General features: G+C 40.1%; 1 protein-coding gene across 1 annotated transcript in view; it reads right to left on the bottom strand.

Moving 5' to 3' along the window:
- UTRN (utrophin) overlaps positions 1-23440 on the bottom strand; it is a 731009-nt gene that overhangs the window by 440714 nt on the left and 266855 nt on the right. Inside the window, 5 exon segments of the mRNA XM_042782042.1 lie at positions 9762-9917; positions 13423-13596; positions 17290-17418; positions 19528-19689; positions 22981-23218. Of these exon segments, the coding sequence (XP_042637976.1) occupies positions 9762-9917; positions 13423-13596; positions 17290-17418; positions 19528-19689; positions 22981-23218 (859 nt within the window).

The raw sequence follows: 23440 nt of genomic DNA, 5'->3' as shown, positions 1-23440 counted from the left end.
TTATGCACAGGGAGATAGCTCAGGGTGCAGAAGAGTATGAAGGGATGGACACTGGGAGGAGGTAACTATGGGGAGGAAGTGGGAGGGGAGCTGCTGCATGGTAAATTTTGGTCAATGATATGAGACAAAGTATATGTGAACTGCTGTATGAAAAGTGAATTTACTCTATAAATCTTCACCCAAATCCTAATAAAAAAAAAAAAAAAGTCAACAGGTTACACACAGAAACAAACATACTTTGATAGTTAGCAGGGATTGGGGGGTGAAGGTTGAGAACCAATTACTAGAAAAGAGATGTGTTAATTCTGGTGAAGGGAGAGGCAATTCACAATACAGGGACAGTCAGTCCAACATGACCAAGGTAAATGAAGACAATGAGAGGTATGAAAGGATAAGGAACAACAAATGCTACAACACAAACAATTCTGCAACAACAGTAATAACAACCAAAAATTTGGGAGTGGTTGCAGTTGCCATTGGGTTTTACTGAACTGCATCTGACTCGCAGCAACCCTATGTATGACAGAAGGAAACACTGCCTAATCCTACACCGTCCTCATAATCATTGCCATGCTTCAGCCCATTGTCACAGCCACAGTGTCCATCCATCTTGTTGAGGATCTTCCCTTTTTCCGCTGAACACCTACTTTACCAAGCACAATATCCTTCCCCCCAGGATTGGTCCCTTCTAACAACACAACCAAAGTACGAGAGACAAAGCCTGGCAATTCTCACTTCTACGAAGCATTCCAACAGTACATCTCCCAAGACAGATTTGCTTGTTCTTCTAGCAATCCATGGTACATTCAATAGCCTTCACGAACACCACAATTCAACGTCCAGCTCTCACATGTGTATGAGGCAATTGTATGACTGGTTAAATAGGTAAATTAAGGTATGTTATTACATAGGTGTGGAAGGATATCTAGGTCAGCCGGCATACATAGTTCATAAAGATAATGTTTTATATCCTAGTTTGCTGAGTAGCTCATGGGGTCTTAAAGGTTTATGAGTGGCCATCTAAGATACAACTACTGTCTCCACCCCTGCCCCCAGAGCAAAGGGTGGTAAGAAAACCAGTGACTCACAGAAGCAATCAGTACACAGGAGCACGAGAACCACAGTCTGCTTTACCTGAGAAGAGCCAGATGGTGTCTGGCCACCATTACTGATGGCTCTGACTGGGGATACAACAGAAGGTTCTGTTTAGAATGGGAAAGAAAATGCAGAACTCAAATTCACAAAAATATCAGACATACTAGACTGAGAAAGACTAGAGGAACCCCCAAGACTAATGCCCTAAGATACCCTTTAACCTGGAAATGAAGTAACTACAGGAGGTGCCCTTTTCACCAAATTATAGACTGGCCTATAAACTACACAGTAACACCTGCAAGGAATATGATCCTTAGAACAACCAACTGTATGAGACCACATGGGCAACATATGCCCGAAAGCAACAATGAAAAGGTAGGAAGGGATAGGGAAAGTGGAGGGATGGACACAGGAAAAGTGCTGACACTGGGGAAATAGCAACTAACGTCACAGAACAATTTGTGTGTGAATTGTTGAATGGGAAACTAATTTGTTGTGTGAACATTCACCTAAAACACAATAAAATGTGGAAAAGTAAATAAATAAAAGCTATCGCAACCCTTTAAAAATAATCAGTTCTTAATCTTTATGAACACATATATGTTGTTGTTGTTTGCCATCGAGTCAGGCCTGACTCATAGTGACCCCTCTTTGGGTTTCCGAGGCGGTATCACTATGGAAGTAGATTGCCCCATCCTCCTTCCGAGGAGTGGCTGGTGGGTTTGAACCACCAGCCTTCTGGTTAGCAGTCAAATGCCTTAGGCACTATGTTACCAGAGCTCCCAAACACATATATAGCTAGACAATAACATTATTAATGTGATAAATTATATATTGTGTGAAATTTTCTCAGCTAGATACGATGATATCAAGAATGAACTTTGTAAATAAGTGACATGCATTACATTCCTTTTTTTTTTTTTGGTCCCCTAAAGTTCAGTTTTTCTCTTTCATACATCAAGGAATAATTAAAGTCCTTCTTTTAAAATTGAACTATTTTTTCTACACAATTTAATTAAAATCCATAACCCTAAATTAATAGCCTCTCATTGTTATTATGTGGAGACAAATAATTCAATTATATTGAAAGACAGTATTTATGCAAATGATATTTATCTGACTTTCACATGCCCAGGCAGCTACACAATCATCATAAAACTTTGTGCAACTTACAATTAGTATATACCGGGAAGAAAATAATTTACAGTTCAACTGATAACAATTTATAGTCTACTTAGTCTAACCAATACATATTAAGATGAATTGCATACTGAATTGTTGCTGTTGCTGGGTGCCACTGAGTCGATCCCAACTCATGGCGACCCTATGCACAACAGTAGAAAGCACTGCCCATTCCTGAGCCATCCTCACAAATGTTGCTGTGCTTGAACCCACTGCTGCAGCAACTCTGTCAATCCACCTCATCAAGGGTCTTCCTCTTTTTCACTGACCCTCTAACTTTATCAAGCATCAAATCCTGCTCCAAGGCATGGTCGATCCTAATTATATGATCCTCACTTCTAAGGAGAATTCTCACTGTACTTCTTCCATGACGGATTGGTTTATTCTTCTGGCAGTCCTTGGAATATTCAATACTCTTCATCAACATAATTCAAAAGCATCACTTCTTCAGTCCCCCTTATTCTCTATTCTGCTTTCATATGCATATGAGGCAATGGAAAATACCATGGCTTGAGTCTGGTGCACCTTAGTCTTCAAAGTGACGTCTTTGCTCTTTAACATGTAAGGAGGTCTTACAAAGCAGATTTGCCCAATGCAGGACATATTTATTTCCTGACTGCTGCTTCCATGGTCCTTGATTATGAATCCAAGTAAAATGAAATCCTTGGCAACTTCAATCTTTTCTCCAGTTATCATGATATTGCTTATTGGTCCAGTTGTGAGGATTTTTGTTTTCTTTATGTTGAGGGATAGTCCATATAGATGACTGTAGCCTTTGGTCTTCATCAGTAAATGCTTCAAACCATCTTCACTTTCAGCAAGCAAGGTTGTGTCATCTGCATATTGCAGGTTGTTAATGAGTCTTACGGACACTGTGTTTTTCTTCATATAGCCCAGCTTCTCGAATTATTTGCTCAGCACACAGACTGAATAAGTATGGTGAAAGAATACAACCCTGATGCAAACCCTCCTGATTTTAAACCATGCAGTATCCCCTTGGTCTGTTGGAACAATCATCTCCTGGTCTTTGTACAGGCTTCTCATAAGCACAAGTAAGTATTCCAGAATTCCCATGCTTTGCAATGTTATCCATAATTTGCTACGATCGGCACAGTCAAATGCCTTTGCAGAGTCAATAAAACACAGGTAAACATCCTTCTGGTACTCTGTGCTTTTGCCAAGATCCATCTGACATCAGCAGTAATAGTCCTCATTCCATACCCCTTTCTGAATCTGGCTTGAATTTCTGGCAGCTCGATGCCAATGCACTATTGCAATCATTTTTTAATAGTTTATAGCAAAATTTTACTTGTGTGTGATATTAATGATATTGTTCAATAATTTCCAAATTCTGTTGGATCACCTTTCTTTGGATTGGCTTCAAATATGAATATTGAATGAGACTACATCAACTTCTAAATCTTGTATGTAGCCATTTACCCCCTCTAACTTTTGAGGAGCTCTGACAGTGTAGTGCCTAAAGCACTTGACTGCTAACCAGAAGGCTGGCAGTTCAAACCCACCAGCCACTCCTCGGAAGGAAGGTTGGGCAATCTACTTCCATAGTGATACCACCTCAGAAACCCAAGGAAGGGTCGCTATGAGTTGGGTCCGACTTGAAGGCATATAACAACAACAACAACAACCTTTTGAATATGTAACTTTTTCCTCTCCAAGAATCATTCTCATCAGCTATTAAACATACTCAGTCTCTCAAACTCAAACTCAAACTCAAAAAAAAAAAAAAAAAAAAATTTCTTCTTTAACCCCACCTCCAGTAAAGCCATAATGGCTTTCATTCCCATTATTTCACATAAATTGACTTAGCCAAGTTCAATAATGACCTTGATAACAATAAACCTAATGGATATTTTTAATGTGCACTATATTTACCTGGCATAGAGAGGACACTTACTCATCGAAGCCAATAAATCTGGAAGACAGCTACCTGGCAAACTGACTGGAAGAGATCCATATCTGTACCCATTCCAAACCAAAGTGACCCAACAGAATGCGGAAATTATCAAACAATATCATTAATATCACATGCAAGTAAAATTTTGCTGAAGATAATTCAAAGATGGTTGCAGGAGTACATTGACAGGGAACATCTAGAAATGCAAGCTGGATTCAGAAGAGGATGTGGAATAGGGGATATCATTGCTGATATCAGAAGGATCCTGGCTGAAAGGACAGAATACCAGAAAGAAGTGTACTTGTATTTTATTGACTATGCAAAAGCATTCAACTTTGTGTTGTTCTTGTTGATAGGTGCCATAGGGGCAACTCTGACTCACAGTGGCCCTACACACAGCAGAATGAAACACTCTCGGGTCCTGCACCAGCACCACGATCCTTGCTATACCAGAGCACATCACTGCAGCCGCTGTGCCGATCCCTGTCATTGAAAGTATTCCCCTTAATCACTCACCCTCCTCTTTACCAACATGATATCCTTCTCCAGGGACTGGTCCCTTCTGACAACATGACCAAGTAGGTACAGGTGAGACAAGCTGGACCATTCTTCCTTCCAAGGAGAATTCTGGCTGCATTTCTCCCAGTAGAGATTTGTTCATTCTTCTGGCAGTCCATGCAACTTTCACCATTCTTCGCCAACACCACACACAACTCAAAAGCATCAAGTCTTCTTCTGTCTTCCTTATTCACTGTCCAGCTTTCACATTCATATGAGGTGACTGAAAATACTATGGCTTGGAATAGGTGCACCTCAGTCTTCAAAGAGACAACTTTGCTCTTCAGCATTTCAAAGAGGTCTTTTGCAGCAGATTTGCCCAGTGCAGTATGTCATGTGATTTCCTGACTATTGCTTCCATGGTGGTGATAGTGGATCTAAGTAATATGAAATCTTTTACAACTTCAATCCTTTCTTCTCCATTTATTGTGATGCTGCTTATTGGTCCAGTTGTGAAGATTTTTGTTTTCTTTATGTTGAAGTGTAATCCATACTGCAGACTACAGTGTTTAATCTTCATCAGTAAGTGCTTCAAGTCATCTTCACTTTCAGCAAGCAAGGTTGTGTCATCTGCATATCACAGGTTGTTAACGAGTTTTCCTCCAATCCCGATTCCACATTCTTCTTCATATAGTCCTGTAGTGAAAGGATACAACCCTGACACACTCCTTCCTGATTTTAAACTATGCAATATTCCCTTCTTCTGTTCAAACCATAGCCTCCTGGTCTATGTACAGGTTCCTCATGAGCACAATTAAGTGTTCTGGAATTCCCATTCTTCTCAATGTTATCCACAATTTGTTATGATCCACACAGTCAAATGCTTTTGTGTAATCAACTAAACACAAGTTAACATCTTTATGGTATTCTTTGCTTTCAGCCAAGACCCATCTGACACCAGCAATAATATACCTCATCCCACACCCTCTACTGAATTCAGGTTGCATTTCTGGAAGTTCCCTGTCAACATACTGCCACAACTGTTTTTGAATTATCTTCAGCAACATTTTACCTGCATGTGATATTAATGATATTGTTTGATAATTTCCACATTCTGTGGGATCACCTTTCTTTGGAGTGGGTACAAATATGGATCTCTCCAGTCAGCTGGCCAGGTAACTGTATTCCAAATTTCTTGGCTTACATGAGTAATTGCCTCCAACATAGCATCCATTTGTTGAAATATTTTAATGAATCTTCTTTGTAGGCGTATGGGTATTATCCTATCATCGACAGCATTGTACTTCAGAATAGATCTTGATACATTTATTGTGACAATGAATGCCACATCATTCCTCTTTACTTGGTCACTCCCAGCACAGTAGATCATATGGCTGTGTGATTCAAAATAGCCAAAACCAGTCCATTTCAGCTCACTAATGCCTAGGTTATCAATCTTTCTCCGTTCAGTTTTATTTTTGACAACTTCCAATATTCCTTGTTTCATACGTCATACATTCCATGTTCTGATTATTAATGGATTTTTGCAGCCGTTCTTCCCATTTTGAGTTGTGCCACATTAGCAAATCCTGAAATATGTTCTCCTCTTGGCCTTCTAGCCCTTAGCACTCTCCTGGTTTGCCTAACACCTCTTGCTACTCTTATTTCAGTTTCTTTTTGCAATAGTGTGATTTCTACGAGCTCTGGTGGTGTAGTGCCTAAGGCATTTGACTGCTAACCAGAAGGCTGGAGGTTCAAACCCATCAGCCACTCCTCGGAAGGAAGGGTAGACAATCTACTTCCATAGTGGTATTGCCTCAGAAACCCAAGTTGGGGTCGCTGTGAGTCGGATCCGACTTGACAGCACATAACAACAACAACAGTGTAATTCCTGAATGCCTGGTCCAAGGTATTCTTTTTGCACTATGCTTTTTCCCTAGGCAACCTCATCAACCCTGAAAACTTTCAAATCGTCAGGTCTTCCACTCAGAAATACTCTCCCTACCTGAATAATGACGTACTTGTTATCTCCAATCAACTCTCTCAAAGGCACCTAAAACATCAAGATGTCCAATACCATACTAAAGATTTCTCCATGTTCCTGCTTTTCCTTCCAGTGCTCCTATCCAAGTAACAATACAACAATCATCTAGGTAAGCAAGTCAGAAACCCAGGAGTCAACCTTGATATCTCCTTCTTCTGTTCCCCTATAACCAATCAATCCATCACCAAGTCCTATTGATTTCACTCCCTAAATATGTCTAAAATCCATGTACTTTATTCCATTTCTGCTGCTCCATCCTAGTTCAAGCCATCATCATTTCTCACCAAGAGTAAGACTACAATGACTTGCTAATTGCTTATGAGTCTACTCTTAAAACATTGCAGTGTAGTAAATTACTTAGTGTGGCTTTTCTACCCATAAGTCTTTGTAAACTCCAAGGTGGAATTTGCCATGAGCAACTGAGGAGCTCCTGATTGCCAAAGTTGTTCACCTGGGGTATTTCTGTTGGGAATGGCACTAAACAATGTTGTGGGAGGGTCCTGCTCTCTCTCAGGTGTTCAGAATTCTGATGTTATGATTGGTTGGTTTGACCACTCAGCTGGGCTAAGTGGAAGCCTCCTGAAGACAGAGCTCTCTCAGACTGCTGGTTGAGGAAGATGTGCTGCTGAAAGAGACGCACTCCTGAGACACGTGTTGCTGGGAAAGAGATGCAAGACACACGCATTGCTGAGTGAGACACCGAGGGACACGCACTGCTGGAAAAGAGACTGTGAGAGACTGTTGGCTGAGGGATGGTGGGCTGGGAGAGAGACTGAGCATTTTTCCTGAACTTGAATTGTAGCCTGTGGTGCTTCCCTAATAAGCCCCATAATCTGTTCTGTAGGGTCACTGCAGCGAATTATCGAACCCAGGAGAGAGGTGGTGGGTGCTTTGGGAGGAAAGGTTGGTGAAAGGGCTGGAGGGAGGCAGCATGTCTGGCCTTATAGGAATAGGCCTTGGGTTATTGATGGCGACTCTGTCTTCCTTTTGTGGGGTTAGAGGAAGTCGGACCATGTGGCTTCCTTGTCCTTTTCGCAAACATCTACTCTTAAAATCCCCCCCTCAAAAAAAAAAAAAACTAAACTCATTGCCACTGAGTAAATTCTGACTCACAGCAACCCTGTAAGGACAGAGCAGAACTGTCCAATATGGTTTCTGAGGCTATAAACCTTAACAGAAGCTTACTGCCATATGTTTCTGCCACAGAAAACAGAGCACCTGATGGGTTCAAACCACCAATCTTTCAGTTAGCAGCCAAGCACTTTAACCACTTTGCCACCAGGGCTCCTTCCTTGCACACCACTCCCCAAACTGCAGTGAAAGAACTTTTAAAAACACCTATCTGAGCATGTTATCTCCCAGCTAATACCTGCTCTTAAAATAGAGATTTAAATCCTAAAGACAAACTCTAAGATCCTGCCAGAGTCTTGTCCCATCCTATAGCTCCAACACCATGTTCCCAACACTTGCTCGCTGTTCTAGTCACACAAACATGCCATACTGCCTCCTACCACAGGGCTTTACAAATGTTGTTCCATCAGCCTCAGCAGCTTTTCCTCAGGCTTTAGCCAGGTTACTCCTCATTCAACTTACATCCATCAGATCTTAGCTCAAGCATTGCTCTTGGAAGGAAGGCTTCCTAATTCCATACTGGGCCAAAGCCCCTACACGTATATTCTTAAAGCACCACATGCTCTTCCTTATAACACTTCACACTTATAATCTAGCATGACTTCGTGTTACTACTTGATTAATATGTTTCTCCTTCACTACTGTAAGTTCCTTTAGGGGAAGAGATAATTTATGTTTTTGCTCACTACAATACACTTACAGGCTGCTATAACTCCTGGCACATAGTAAAGTCCCAATTGTGTTGACAGAGCAAATTCATTAACTCTAAAATCATAATTACAATTAGAAAATTAGTATAAAAGCCAGCAATACCATTCCATCCATAAAATGCCCTCTAAACCCAAACCCACTGCCATCAAGTCAATTCTAACTCATACCTACCCTATAGGACAGAGTAGGACTGCTCATAGGGTTTCCAAGGCTGTTACCCTTTACAGAAGTAGACTGCCTCATCTCTCTCCTGCACAGTGGTTGTTCAGTTCAAAGCACAGACCTTTCAGTTAGCAGCCCAATGCTTTAACCACAGTACCACCACAGTTCCCTATAAAATGCCAGGCAATGAATGAATATAATAATATTTAATAAATAACATCAGCAGTAAACTACCAAGAAGAAACTCTATAATGTGTGTTCCCGATATGCAATGTATCGAAATATATCACACCCAAAATCTAATCTTGCAGAAATAAGGCCAAAATTGTCTAGAAAATATATGAACTGTTTATTCCTATTAAGTGATCAGAAAGTGATAAAATTTCAGCTAGTGTTCTCTGGGCATATGTAGAAACTTCAATTTTACTTCAACTGGAAGTTATTAGTATTTAATAACCCAAGTAGGATTCAGAACATTACCTAACACCATTTTTCAACACTGCCAAAAATGTTTCAGCTCCACACACACACTTTTGCTTTCCTGGCTTCAAAGCCAAGATTCACAGTGAGAGAAGACAGCAGTCTATTGGGTCCAGTCACTCACAGTACATAGACCCACAACTCCCCCATGGATTTGCCAGAAGGCCCAAACCATAGATGCTTCTTGGAAGGATTTTAAATCCTGGTAGATTTACAGGAACTTCCTGCCATGTCGTATTTATTAGAGTTTAGACATTTTCACATTTCTCAGACAATTCAATTTAGAAATCCAAGAACCAACAACTTAAATTTATACAGAAACCATCATTTGTACAGTTTTCCTAGAATAACATATTAAATATAAGTGCCCATTGAAAACCATAAAAATTGTGGGAATAACTTAAAGTATATATTAAATGCCATAAAACTCAACCATGCATTGTCTAAGAAGTGAAATTTAAAAATACATAAATGAGAGACAGAGAGAGCAAGCAAATGAGAGACAGTCAGTCAGAGAAGAATGGGTGTGGTTTCCCTCCTCACCTGGGCACCCAGGTCATTGTAGAGGACCTTCAGAGAAGTCAGCTGCTCGTCCATCCCTTTGGGGTTATCAGTTTGCTGCTTCTGGACAATGTGCCTTCCTGTTTTGATTACAGTCTCGACTTCAAGCTTGACTTCACTCAAAGTTTTATAGAGTTTCTTAAAAATATTAATAAAAAAAGACAATATACATATTGTAGTAGAACTCCCTAAACTATTGCCGTCAAGTCCACTCTGACTCATAGTGACCCCACGCGTGTCAGAGTACGGCTGTGCTCCACAGGCTTTTCAATGGCTGTGACCTTTCGGAAGCCAGTCACCAGGCCTTTCTTCCAGGTGCCTCTGGGTGAACTCCACGCACCAACCTTTCAGTTAGCGGTCAAACATGTTACCCATTTGCTCCACCCAGAGACTGAAAATTCACTAACAAGGAGCATTTCAGAACACACCCTACACACAGATTGACAGTGAACAATTGACTATGGAAATCAAAATGCACTGAATGAAATCAAGGTCATAATACACTTTTAAAGTCAGATAAGAAAATATAAGCTATTAAGAGGTAAATCTTGTTTTTAAAAAAACTTGAAATTGTGTTATAAATGCTTATGAAAGTATTTAATAATATAAGTTATTTTCCTATATAAAGTAGAAAAATATTAGGACTGAATATTTATCATGTTTAAAATCATATTTTTAAAAATCCTAAATGTTAAGAGTAGTAAAAAATTATTTGTATTCATTTCTTCATTGTATTTCTCAAAGTACCATGTCTACCATAATGAGCTTGTATTAGTTATATAATAAAAAAATATATAAACCTCAAAATACATCACGATATGTAGGGCAATAGGAAATCAGAATCCTGTAGATCAAATTTCAAGCTGTTCTCATTCCACCTGTTGCCGTTAAGCTGATTCTGACTCATTACCTACAGCACAGATTAGAACTGCTCCACAGGTTTCCAAGGCTACAATCTTTAAGGAAGCAGACTGTCACATCTCTCTCCCATGGAGGGGCTGGTAGGTTCAAACAGCCAATCTTACCATTGGCAGATGAGCATTTAACCACTGTGCCACCAGGGATCCTTTCAGTGGTTACCTTGACACCAAAAACCTTTATTCTGGCCAGGTTCTCCAGTCTTCATGCATCATAGTCTCAATCTGAGACATTTTATATGGCGTCGTCTTATAACAGTGGACTAGGTCAAGTTGTAACAGTGGACTAGGTCAGGTTACACAAGGTCAAGGATGGTGTTTGTTTTGTTTACTACTATATCCCAGTAAATAAATGTGTGTGTGTGTGTGTGTATGTGTGTATATATATATATATATATATATACACACACACACACACACATATACATTAAATACGTATTTGTTCACCCTTCTAGCCATTCCAGCTTTGGAGTAATCAAATGGCCTTCAATATGTGAACAATAACTTGTGGCGAGTGCAGTTTTGAAAAACAGAAAAAACTCTTCCCAGGTTTCTCTTATTCTAATCAAATACAACATAAATGTCATCTTTGATTTCTTCAGGATGATCAAGCAGGACACTAATTCTAATATTGTGTCTTCCTGGCCATTTCATTTCAAACTTGTATTCAATTTAAAGACAAAGCTCAAGACTAAGATAGTAATAAGGCCTATATGTAATTTATTCTTTCATATCTTAGCTTTAAACATTGTAACTTAGAAGTTAAACTTTTAATTTTCCAAGGGGATGATTTTTTATACTGTAATACTCCTGACATTCATTTTAAGTATAATTTCTTCTTTCATACTTTAGGCTTAAACTTTATAAATTAGAACTTAAAATTTTACTTTTTTTTCACTCTGTAATATTCCTGATATCCATTCTAAATATGCTTCTTCTTGCTATTAGGTGCCATCAAGTCAGCTCCAACTCACAGCGACCCTATGTAAAGCAGAATGAAACACTGCCAGTCATGCGTCATCCTGACAATCCTTGCTGTACTTGAGCCCATTGTTGCAGCCACTGTGTCAGTCCATCTCATTGAGGGTCTTCTCTGTCTTCAGTGACCCTCTACTTTAACAAGCATGATTCCTTCTCCAGGGAACAGTCCCTTCTGACAACATAAACTAAGTAAGCGAGACAAAGTCTGGCCATTCTCCCTTCTAAGGAGCATTCTGGCTGCACTTCTTCTGAGACCGATTTGCTCATTTTTCTAGCAGTATTTTCAGTATTCTTCCACAACACCACAACAACACATGCATCAATTCTTCTGTGGTCTTCTGTTCTGGTTACCTAGTGCCACTCTGACAGGAATATACTATAAATAGCATGACTTGAAGAAACAGGAGTTTATTCTCTTACAATTTGGTAGGCTATAAGTCCAAGTTCAAAGTGCCAGGCTCTGGGGGCTGGGTGAAAGCCCCTCAACCTTGGGTTGCAGCTCTGCCTCCTGCTCCCAGCCCACTGAAGCTAGAGGCATCTCTTCACTTAGAAAGCCACTGGCTGCTGAGGCTAACAAACCCAAGGTTGACAAGTAAAAAGGCATAGTCCCAATGTTACCAAACCACACAGCAGGTCATTAATTCAAGTCTCTTGAAAGTCCCAAGGTCAGCAGAGCATGGCAGGCTGCTGAACAACAACACAGCTACATGCAGGGTTCAAGCATACCATAGGCTAGAGACCATTCTCAAAGCTGCTTCTTATATACAGGAAGCAGACCATATCCCAAAGCAGCTACTTGGCTGCTCCAATAGATTCCACCATGGAGTTAATTACCAGTCTCATCATGGGGAATAACTACACTCAACTGCCCAGCCACTCAACCAAGCTCAGCCAAGATAACACACAAACTTAACCACCACAGTCTTCCTTATTCATTGTGCAGCTTTCACAAGCTTAGGAGACTGTTGGAAATGCCATGGCTTGGATCAGGTGTATCACAGTCTTCAAAGTGACACCTTTGCTCTTTAACACTTTTAAGAGGTCTTTTGCAGCAGATTTGCCCAGTGCAATACATCATCTGATTTCTTCACTGCTATTTCCATGGGTGTTAAATATGGACTCAAGTAAAATTAAATCCCTGACAACCTCAATCTTTCCTTCATTTTTTTTTTTTTTATATTGCTTGTTGGTCCAGTTGTAAGGATGCTTCTTCTAGCTAACTCAAATATATCCTTATAAACTTAGCTCATTAGTCATATCTTGCCAGAGCCTTCTCCTAACCTGATGCTATGATTAGAGTGAGCTTCCTCTGTTCTGTTCTGTTTTCCTGAACCATCTTGTATACATGCCTATTCTAGTTTCCTTATTTCATTACACTCAGCGGTATAAGTAGTTGAAAGCTCGGCTACTAACCAAAAAACTGGAGGTTTGAGTCCCGGGGCTCTACTTCCCAAAAATGGCCACTGAAAACCTTATAGAACACAGTTTTACTCTGACACACATGGAGTTGCCAAGAGTTAACATCGACTCAACAGCAACTACTTTGGTTTGGATTGGATTTTTCCCCTCTCTTCTAGGCTCTTTAAGGGGAAGAATCACTTATTTATTCTTATTTTTATCCTGTTTCCCACTGTTGATCCCAGTGTTTAGCACACTGTAGACTAACAACTTTCAAAGAAAAGCATTAGGCTTACCCACAGGCTGCTGAGAAACACCCACGATATGCTAAGCACCTACAGCCTCACCATGCACTTGTCCAGGTGGGTCTGTACGACGTCGGGGTCCACATCCTTCACATCCAGAACATGCAGTTCTGATTTCACCCCATCCAGCACTCGCTTACAGTCCAGCATGCGCTGCTCAAAGTTAGCAGGCTTTTGGAAGAGCTGGAACTTCGTGGACACCTCTCGCAGTTTCCTCTGTTGCAGAGACAATAACAAGCCACTCACATCAGAATGATAATCTCTCTTTTCAGATAAATCAGTATAACAAACACTGCTAAAAAGCTTTAAAATAAAGCATGAATATAAGTATTCAGGGGCATGACAAAAAATATCCTAAAATTCATGATAAGATTACATGATCACCTAAGTAAACTGCACAGCTCAGTTCCATGAATTACTTATCAGTCTTACCAATAATAAAAACTAACCTGACCTCTCTGGAATGAAAATCTAATGAACTTTCTCATCAGTATGAAAAATAAACTTCTAGAACCTATAACTCGAAATGACTTTCATCATAAGCTCAGGGTGAAAGTCAATGTCACATTAGCTATTAAGAAACTAAGTGGTGCTACACTTCATGAGTGTTCTGCCTGCCTAGCACACCAGTCACCCCAGTACTGACAAGTATTCTGTATTAAAGAGAAAGTCTGCTAACTGAAAGGATGGCAGTTCAAACCTACCTAGTAGCTCTGTAGGAGAAAGATTACAGCCAAAATGAAAAGATGTTCCATGTTCATGGAGTAGAAGACTGAATATTGTTCAGATGTTACTATTACCCAAAGCAATCCACAGAGTCAATGCAATCTTGATCAAAATTCCAACAAGCTTCTTTACAGAAATAGAAAAACCAATCCTCAATTGTCTGTGGAATGGCAAAAGAACTCCAATAGCTAAAGCAATGTTGAAATTGAAGAACAAACTAGGAGGTTCATATTACCTGATTTTAAAACATAGTACATAGCTACAGTAATCAAAATAGCCTGCTAAATAACAAAAGACATATTGTTATGTTGTTGTTATGTGCCGTCGAGTCGGCCCCAACTCATAGTGACCCCTCCTTGGGTTTCCGAGGCAGTATCACTACGGAAGTAGGATTGCCCAACCTTCCTTCCGAGGAGTGGCTGGTGGGTTTGAACCGCCAGCCTTCTGGTTAGCAGTCAAGTGCTTTAGCCACTATGCTACCAGAGCTCCTGAAGACATATAGAGCAACGGAATAGAATTAAGATTCAGAAATAAACCCACATATCTATGGTTAACTGATTTCTGACAAGAGGGCTAAGCCCATTCAATGAGGAAAAGAGAATCTCTTAAAAGTGTTGAGAAAACTGGATTTCTACAAGCAGAAAAATGAAACAGAACCTATGCCTCACACCACACATGAAAACAAATTCAAAATGGATTAAGGACCTAAATGGGAAAACTAAAGCCATAAAATTATTAGGGGAAAAAAAACAGGGGCTATATTCAGAGTTCTGGCTTTTAACAATGGGTTATCTAACATAATAACAAAAGCACAAATAGCTCCATAAAAATCTAAAACTTTTGTTCATCAAAAGACATACCAAAACAGTGAAAAGACAAGTTACGGACTAGCAAAATATCTTCAGAAACCGCATAAACCAAACTCACTGCCATCAAGTTGATTCTGACTTGTAGTGACCCCACTGGGTTTCCAAGGCTATAAATCTTTACAAAAGCACAGTTCCTCATCTTTCTTCAGAGTGGTTGGTGGACTCAAATCACCAACCTTTTGGATAGCAGCCAATTCCTTAACCACTACACCACCAGAGCTCCTTCAGAAACCTATATCCAGCAAAAAAGTATATATATATAACATTGACAACAACAAAAAGGCAAAACCCCATTATGAAATGGGCAAAGGACTTGAATAGGCATTTCACCAAAAAGGACACTCAAATGGCCACCTGACACATGAAAAGATGCTCAGTGTCATTAGCCATCAGAGAGACACAAATCAAAACCACAATGAAATATCATTTCACTCTCACTAGGAAAGCTGAGATTTTAAAAAAATAAAAAAAAAATAACAAATGTTGATGAGCATGTAGGGAGTTAGAAACCTTACTCGTTGCTAGTAGGAATGCAAGATAGTACAGCCACCTGGAAAACAGTGCAGAAGTTCCTCAAAAGATGAAAAACAGAACTACCATATGACCCACAAAAATAGAACTACCGTATGACCCACAAATTCCACTCCTTGGTGTACACCCGAAGATGGGAAAGCACAGACTCACACAAAGACCTGTACACTAATGTTCACTGTTAGCACCAGTCACATCACCAAAGGTGGAGACAATCTAAATGCCTACCAACAGATGAACGGACAGACAAAGAGTGGCACTTACATAAAATGAACTACTACTCAACAGCAGCAGAAATGGGCTCTTCATATAAGCTACAGTATGGAGGGAGCCTGAAGATACTATGCTGGGTGAAATAAATCAATCACAAAAGGAAAAATATTGGATGACCTCACTTACATAAAAAGACAAGAAAGTACAAATGTACAGAGACCAAAGTTTCTTCATGGCTACCAAGGGTGGGAGGGAGTGAGGAAAAGGAGGATTAATAGGTATGGAAAAATCACATTAAGGGTAGGGTTACAGAGTCATTATTGCAATTGCTGTCAATAAGTTGTACACCTGTAAAAAGCTGAAAGGGCAAAAGTTGCGTGATAGATACTATTTACAACAATGACAAAAAACAGAAAGAATACCTACCGAGACTGCTTATATACAACCCAAAACTCATGGGATTTGGTTCCTTGGTTTAGAGATTTAGGGTCATAGTTCCATGGCACACCTCAGTTTATTAGCCTAATAATATTTACTGGTTCTGCTCTACCTCCTAGATAACTGTGCAGTGCTTGGGGTCTTAAGAGCTTGCAATCAGCTGGCCAAGGCACAACACTGAGTATCTATTCACGTGGAGTAGCAAAGGAAGCAGCAGCATCAGAAATAGAAGAATATGGAACATGTGGCTAACTGCCCATAAACAACTTCTTCCTTTGCCATGAGACCAAAAGAACTAGATGGTGCCCAGCTACCAATACTGAATGTTTCAATCAAACTTCCAAAGAAGAATTCTGATTAAAAGGGGGAAAATGCAGAAAGGAATTTCAAATTCTCATGGACTCCAGACTTTCTGAAGCCACAGAAGCTGGAAGAACTCTTGAAACTATTGCCCTGAGATCATCTTTAAACCTCAAACCAAAAAATACCCTGAAGTCATTCTAAAACCAAACTGTTTAACTAGTTTAAAAAAAAAAAAAGTCTGCCTTGAGTATTATGCCCTGTCAAGATCTATATGAGATCTAAGTGATAACAGCAACTCAAAATGTTAGACAGGAACCTTAAGAGGGAAGTGAGTTTCTGTTAAAGAGAGAGGAATAACTCAGAGGAGGAGGATGAGAATGGTTACACAACTCGAATAATGTAATCAGTGTCACCAAATGCTGTGGGTATGAACTGCTGAAGTGGTGTGTTTTGTTTATTCTCAACAGTGACAACTATGTAACACTTAAATAAATAAGACTCTAACCAAAAAACCCTATGGAGCAGTTCTCCTCTGTCCTGTGGGTTGCTATGAGTAGGAATCAGCTTGATGGCACCTAAATTCAACATGTAAAAATAACTTTTAAATATACCAAGCTTTCTTTCTCTCTCTTGTCAACAATAAAAGTCAGATTCAGTAATTTTCTGCTCATGTTTCTGTGCCCTGGAGTGCAATGTCCCTTCAACACATCACTCCCATCCCATTGCTTACATCATAATGAATACCAAAGGCACCCAAGTAATCAACTCTTTCAAAGTTTCTTTTTACATTAAACCTATTGGAAAGTACAAGGCAAGCTCGCTGCTTCACCTGTAGCACATCCATCTGAGAGCCTCCTCTGGCAGCCCTGACATCGGGAGAGGTCGGGGGCTGAGAACGCACGCTTCTTCTCAACTCTTCTAGAGTTAGCTCGTGGGCTGTGATCTCTGCTTGGATTTTCTGAAAAAGAGATTAGAAACAGGGAAGAATGTCTTTGAAAATATAAGAATAAATGAAATAAAAGTTCCATATGTTGTTGTTGTTACATGCCATCGAGTCAGACCCGACTCATAGCAACCCCTCCTTGGGTTTCCGAGGCAGTATCACTATGGAAGTAGATTGCCTCATCTTCCTGCCGAGGAGTGGCTGGTGTGTTTGAACCTCCAGCCTTCTGGTTAGCAGTCAAGTGCCTTAGGCACTATATTACCAGAGCTCCCAAAGTTCCATATGTTGTTGTTGTTATGTGCCATCGAGTCGGCCCCGACTCATAGCGACCCCTCCTTGGGTTGCCAAGGCAGTATCACTACGGAAGCAGATTGCCCAACCTTCCTTCTGAGGAGTGGCTGGTGGGTTTGAACCTCCAGCCTTCTGGTTAGTAGTCAAGTGCCTTAGGCACTATGCTACCAGAGCTCCTAAAGTTCCATATAGTCATATAATAATTAAAATATTTTGAACCCTATATAAGGCACATCAGGAAAGACCAACTGCTAAAAAAGTACATCATGTTTGGTCAAGTGAAAATGAGGAAAGCCCTCAAAGGGATGGCTTGACACAACAGGTTCAATGGTGGGCTCAACTGCACCAAAGACCATGGAGATGGCATGGGCAATATTTCTTTCTATTATACTTAAATTGCCATGAGTCAATTCGGTGGTAACTACTAACAGTGAGCTTGAATACAGTCCCTGGGTAGTGCAAATGGTTAATGTGCTTATCTACTAAGTCAAAGTTTGCAGACTTGAGTCTGCTCAAAGGTGCCTTGGGAAAAGGCCTGGAGACCTACTTCTGAAAAATCAACTACTGAAAACCCTCTGGAGCCCAGTTCTCCTCTCATACATGTGGGTCACCAAGAGTCAGAACCAACTCAAGGACAACTGGTATTTATTTTATTTTATTTTATTCTGATTTGGGTGAAAGTTTACAGAGCAAATTGGTTTTCCATTCAACAATCCATCTATGTTGTGTTTTGTGACTTTTACTTCAGTCCCCACACTGTAACAGCACTCTTCTCACTTCCCCCTGTGCCCATCTATTCCCTTTGTCCTTCCCATCCCTTCCCATCTTCCTAGCTTTATCCCTGGGCTGTCCTCTTGACCTCATATGCTTGATTGCTCTAATGAGTACATACACTCCTGACATTACTGTTCACCTTATTCACCTTATAGGCCTGTCTATTGTTTGGCTGCCAGTTGAATCACTTCCAGGCTTGAAGGGTGTCTAAGGGCCATTGTCTTAGGGGTTCTATCAGTCTTCATCAGATCAGTCAGCTTGGTCTTTTTTATGATTTTGAGTTTTGTTCCACATTTTCCCCCACTCTGTCCAGGACCTGTTACTGTGATCCCTTTCGGGGGGTCAGCAGTGGTAGCTGGGCACCATCTAGTTCTTCTGGCCTCAGGGTCATTGAGGCTGGGGTTCCCATGTTCTGTTAGTCCTTTGGACTGTTTCCTGCTTCTTTGATTTTCTACTCACAAACTATTGTTATTACTATTATCACAGGATTGTGTATGTAACAGTAGTCACATTTGTTGCCCTTAATTCTTATGCTCCTCCACATATCCTCCACTTCCTTGATCATTTTGTGTTGACCTCTCCCTTACTGTATATTGCCTTTCCTTTCACTCAAGTTAATATATTAATACACAGAAGGAATTGTTCTTTGACAGGTACCAGGGTGGGAAGGGGAAGGGAGGGACAATCATGTATTAAACTGATTTTTTTAATAAGCTTTAATAATTCCACATTATAATAAAAGGGGCACACTGTATTTTGCAGGACTATATACTATGTACATTCTAAGGTCTTTGCATTTGTCATTGCTAATGCTCACAACTTATTTATAAAAAAAAAACTGTTCCACTTTCATAAAGAGACGATAAAGATTAGGACTATCTTCCAGGGTCTCAAACAGACAGCAAAAGAACTCCAAAACCCATAAACTGCCCTATAAATAAGGTCAATCCTTCTCACTAATTCTTAGCTTTCTTTGGATGGCAGAGCTTGCTTCAAGCTGGAGAAGCCATTACATATGCTCTCTTTCCAACGAAAAAGCCCTCAAATCCCTGGCAATACCTGTGCTTCCTGTGGAACTTGGAAGGCATCTATTCGATCCGTCAAGTACGTTGTGAGCTGCTTATCAAGCTCAGTTAAGCTCTCCTGCAAGACCTGAAGCATGTGGTCAGTTTCCCGCAGGACCTGCAGTTGCTTTTCCAAGGAGATCTGCTTGCTCTCTGCCTACACAGGGGAGAAAGTTAATCATTAGTTGCTCAGCACAAATATAAATAACTAAATACAAGGACATACTTATACTCTGAACACCATGAAAAGAAATAGACTATAAGAGCATTACTTGATGACTTGGACTTTCATTATAAATAAATAATAATTAGCAATGATAAGAAATAAAATGTCCTTCTAATATCTTATGTTTCTTGCAATGAGTTACTAATTCTTATTTTTTCTATAAAACCAAAAACCAAACTCACTGACACTGAGTCATATCCAACTCATAGCGACCCCTCCTTGGATTTCTGAGGCAGTATCTCTACAGAAGTAGATAACCCAACCTTCCTCCTGAGGAGTGGCTGGCACGTTTGAATCACCAGCCTCCTGGTTAGCAGTCAAATGCCTTAGGCACTATGCCACCAGAGCTCCCAAACCAAACACTGCCGTGGAGTCAGATCCAACTCATAGCAACCCCTCCTTGGGTTTCCAGGCGGTGTCTCTGCAGAAGTAGATTGTTCAACTTCCCTTCTGAGGAGTGGCTGGCGCGCTTGAACCACCAGCCTTCCGGTTAGCAGTCAAATGTCTTAGGCACTACGCCACCAGAACTCCCAAACCAAACACTGCTGTTGAGTCAGATCCAACTCATAGTGACCCCTCCTTGGGTTTCCGAGGCGGTGTCTCTGTGGAAGTAGATTGTTCAACCTTCCTTCTGAAAAGTGGCTGGCGTGTTTGAACTGCCAGCCTTCTGGTTAGCAGTCAAATGTCTTAGGCACTATGCCACCAGAGCTCCCAAAGCAAACACTGCCATCAAGTCAGATCCAACTCATAGCAAACCCTCCTTGGGTTTCTGAGGTAGTATCACTAAGAAAGTGTATTGCCCAACCTTCCTTCCGAGGAATAGCTAGTGGGTTTGAACTGCCAGCCTTCTGGTTAGCAGTCAAAAGCCTTAGGCACTATGGCACAAGATAAAATATAAAAATATTAAGATTTCCTACATAATATATTGGGCAATCCTACTTCTCTAGTGATACTGCCTCAGAAACCCAAGGAGGGGTTGCTATGAGTCGGGGCCAACTTGAAGGCATATAACAGCAACAACAATATAATATATTAAAAAGAGGATAAAAATGTATTATAAAATGAATTATAAAAGTATTACAGATTACCAGTAAGACATAAACTGTAACAAGAATGTCTATCAATTCACATACCTATGGTCAGCTGATTTTTAACAAGGGGGCCAAGTTCATTCAATGAGGCAAAGACAGTCTCGTCAATAAATGGTGTTGGGAAAATTGGATTTCCAAATGAAGTAAAATGAAACAGATCCATTCCTCACACCATACACAAAACACATTCAAAATGAAGCAAGGCCCTAAATATGCAAACTAAAATCATGAAATTCTTAGAAGAAAATACAGGAGGAAGATACGGAATGTGTAGCTAACTGCCCATAAACTGTCCCCTCTGCCATGAAAACAGAAGAACTGGATGGTGCCTGGCTATCGAATTTCTGATCAAAGATTCCACAAAAGAATATTTACAAAAGGGGGGGAGGGTACAGAACAGAATTTCAAATTCTCATGGACTACAGACTTTCTAGAGCCATGGAAGATGAATGTACCCTTGAAACTATGACCCTGAGGTAATCTTTAAACCTTAAAACAAACTTTAAACCTTAAATCAAAAATACACCCTGAAGTCATCATAAAACAAAATGACAGCTGAGCTGAACTAGTAAAAAATGTCTGCCTTGAGCATTACACTTTTTTAAGAACTATGCATATGAGACAAAAGTGACAACAACTTGAAAGATTAGATAGGAACCCTAGGGGGCAATGAGTTCATGTTGATGGAAAAAGGGTGAGAATGACCGCACAAGTCAAAGAATGTACTAAATGTCACTAAATTGTACTTGTAGAAACTGTTGAATGTATGCTTCGCTGTGTACAGCCTAAATAAAATGTAGAAAAAGAAAGAGTACCCATCAATAGCATCTCTATTGATACCTGAATCTCTTTCAAAGTCTAAAATAAGTTCTACAGATATAGGTTTGCATTAAACAACTATTTGCTGCACAACTATTTGGATTAAGCGTGATGCTATTCATGACATAAACATCTACAGTTATTATTTAATATGTATTAGAAAGCTTCTGAAATCCACTCTCCTTTCCTAAAAAAGAATCCTCTCCTTCCTGTAATTCCTGACATGAGCATGTTTTTTATGGTACATCCTGAATATGTAACTAAGGGATCTGTGACACTTCATAACAGCCTATTTGTACCTCTGGTGACCCTACTGTTTATTAGGAAGATATGAGTTATAATTATATTATTTCATTCTATGATGACTATATATTATACTACTGTATATTATTATATACTACTTTTATAATATACACTATTATATATAAGGAGTTCTGGTGGCATAGTGGGTAAGGAATTCAGCTGCTAAACCCAAGGATGAGAGTTCAAACCCACCAGTTGCTCTGCCAGAGGAAGATGAGACTTCCTTTCTGCTTTCATAAAGATTTACAACCTTGGAAACCCAATGGGGGTCACTACGAGTTGGGATCCACTCAATGGCAGTGGGTGTAATATTATATACAGCTATATATGATCCTAAGGGGCACCTAACCCAAGCCATGGGATTGTCAATCACCTCATATGAAAGGTGGACAATGAATAAGCAAGACCAAAGAAGAACTGATGCCTTTGAATTGTGGTGTTGGCAAAGACTACTGAAAATACTTTGGACTGCCAGAAGAACAAACAAATCTGTCTTGCAAGAAGTACAACCAGAATGTTCCTTAGAAGCAAGAATGGCCAGACTTCGTCTCATCTACTTTGGTCATGTTTTCAGAAGGGAACATTCCCTGGAGAAGAATACCATGCTTGGTAAAGGAGAGGGTCAGTGTAAACAGGGCAAACGTCAGTGATATGGACTGACACAGTGACTGCAACAGTGGGCTCGAGCACAGGAAGGACTGTGGACGGCGCAGGAACAGACAGTGCTCTGTTCTGCTGCATACAGGGTCGCTATGAGTTGGCTCCAACTTGACGGTACCTAACAACAACACAATATGATCCTTAATTGAAATTAAATAGCTCACAGGTAAAACTATCTCGGAGACATTTTTTTTAACTGTCAGTTCTATCTGCCTTACAAATGTTACATCAATTCGTGCTCCACCTACTACTTCAAAGTCCCCATTAACGTTGTGACCAACTTCTCTTTCTTGAGGTCAGCGCCATATCACTGACACCTGTCAGTACTCATGCATGTCCTGAGCCTTACCAGGTGGCTCAGTTCTTCATATCGGCCATTGAATGCCTCCAGTTTCTCACTGATTATGTCATCAAGAATCCCTCCGTCAATCAGAGTTTGGCCAAGTTCCCGGATCTGAGTGCGGTTATCCGCTGGGTGGCGCAAAACTGATTCCAGAGACTGTACAGATAGGGAAAAAAATTATGCATTTCCAGACAAAAATGAATCAAGGGTCCTACAACTGCTGTTTTTTCAATCAAGTATTTCCCTTTTCTAGAAATCTATCATATGGAATGAGATCAGAAATTAATTCATAAAACTACTGTACATGGTGTTATAATAAATGCACATTGTGGAAAAGCTAAATACAAATAATAATATCTAACAACATAAATCTTAAATGAAAGCTACTAAGGAAGCACATGGGAGCTCTGGTAGCATAGTGGTTAAGACACTTGCCTGCTAACCAGACGGCTGGTGGTTCAAACCC

This window comes from Orycteropus afer, unplaced genomic scaffold (genome assembly GCF_000298275.1).
Source record: "Orycteropus afer afer isolate SDZICR_OR568_19922 unplaced genomic scaffold, OryAfe1.0 scaffold00226, whole genome shotgun sequence".
NCBI classification, from domain to species: Eukaryota; Metazoa; Chordata; class Mammalia; order Tubulidentata; family Orycteropodidae; genus Orycteropus; species Orycteropus afer.
This window is presented reverse-complemented; position numbering and strand designations above follow the sequence as displayed.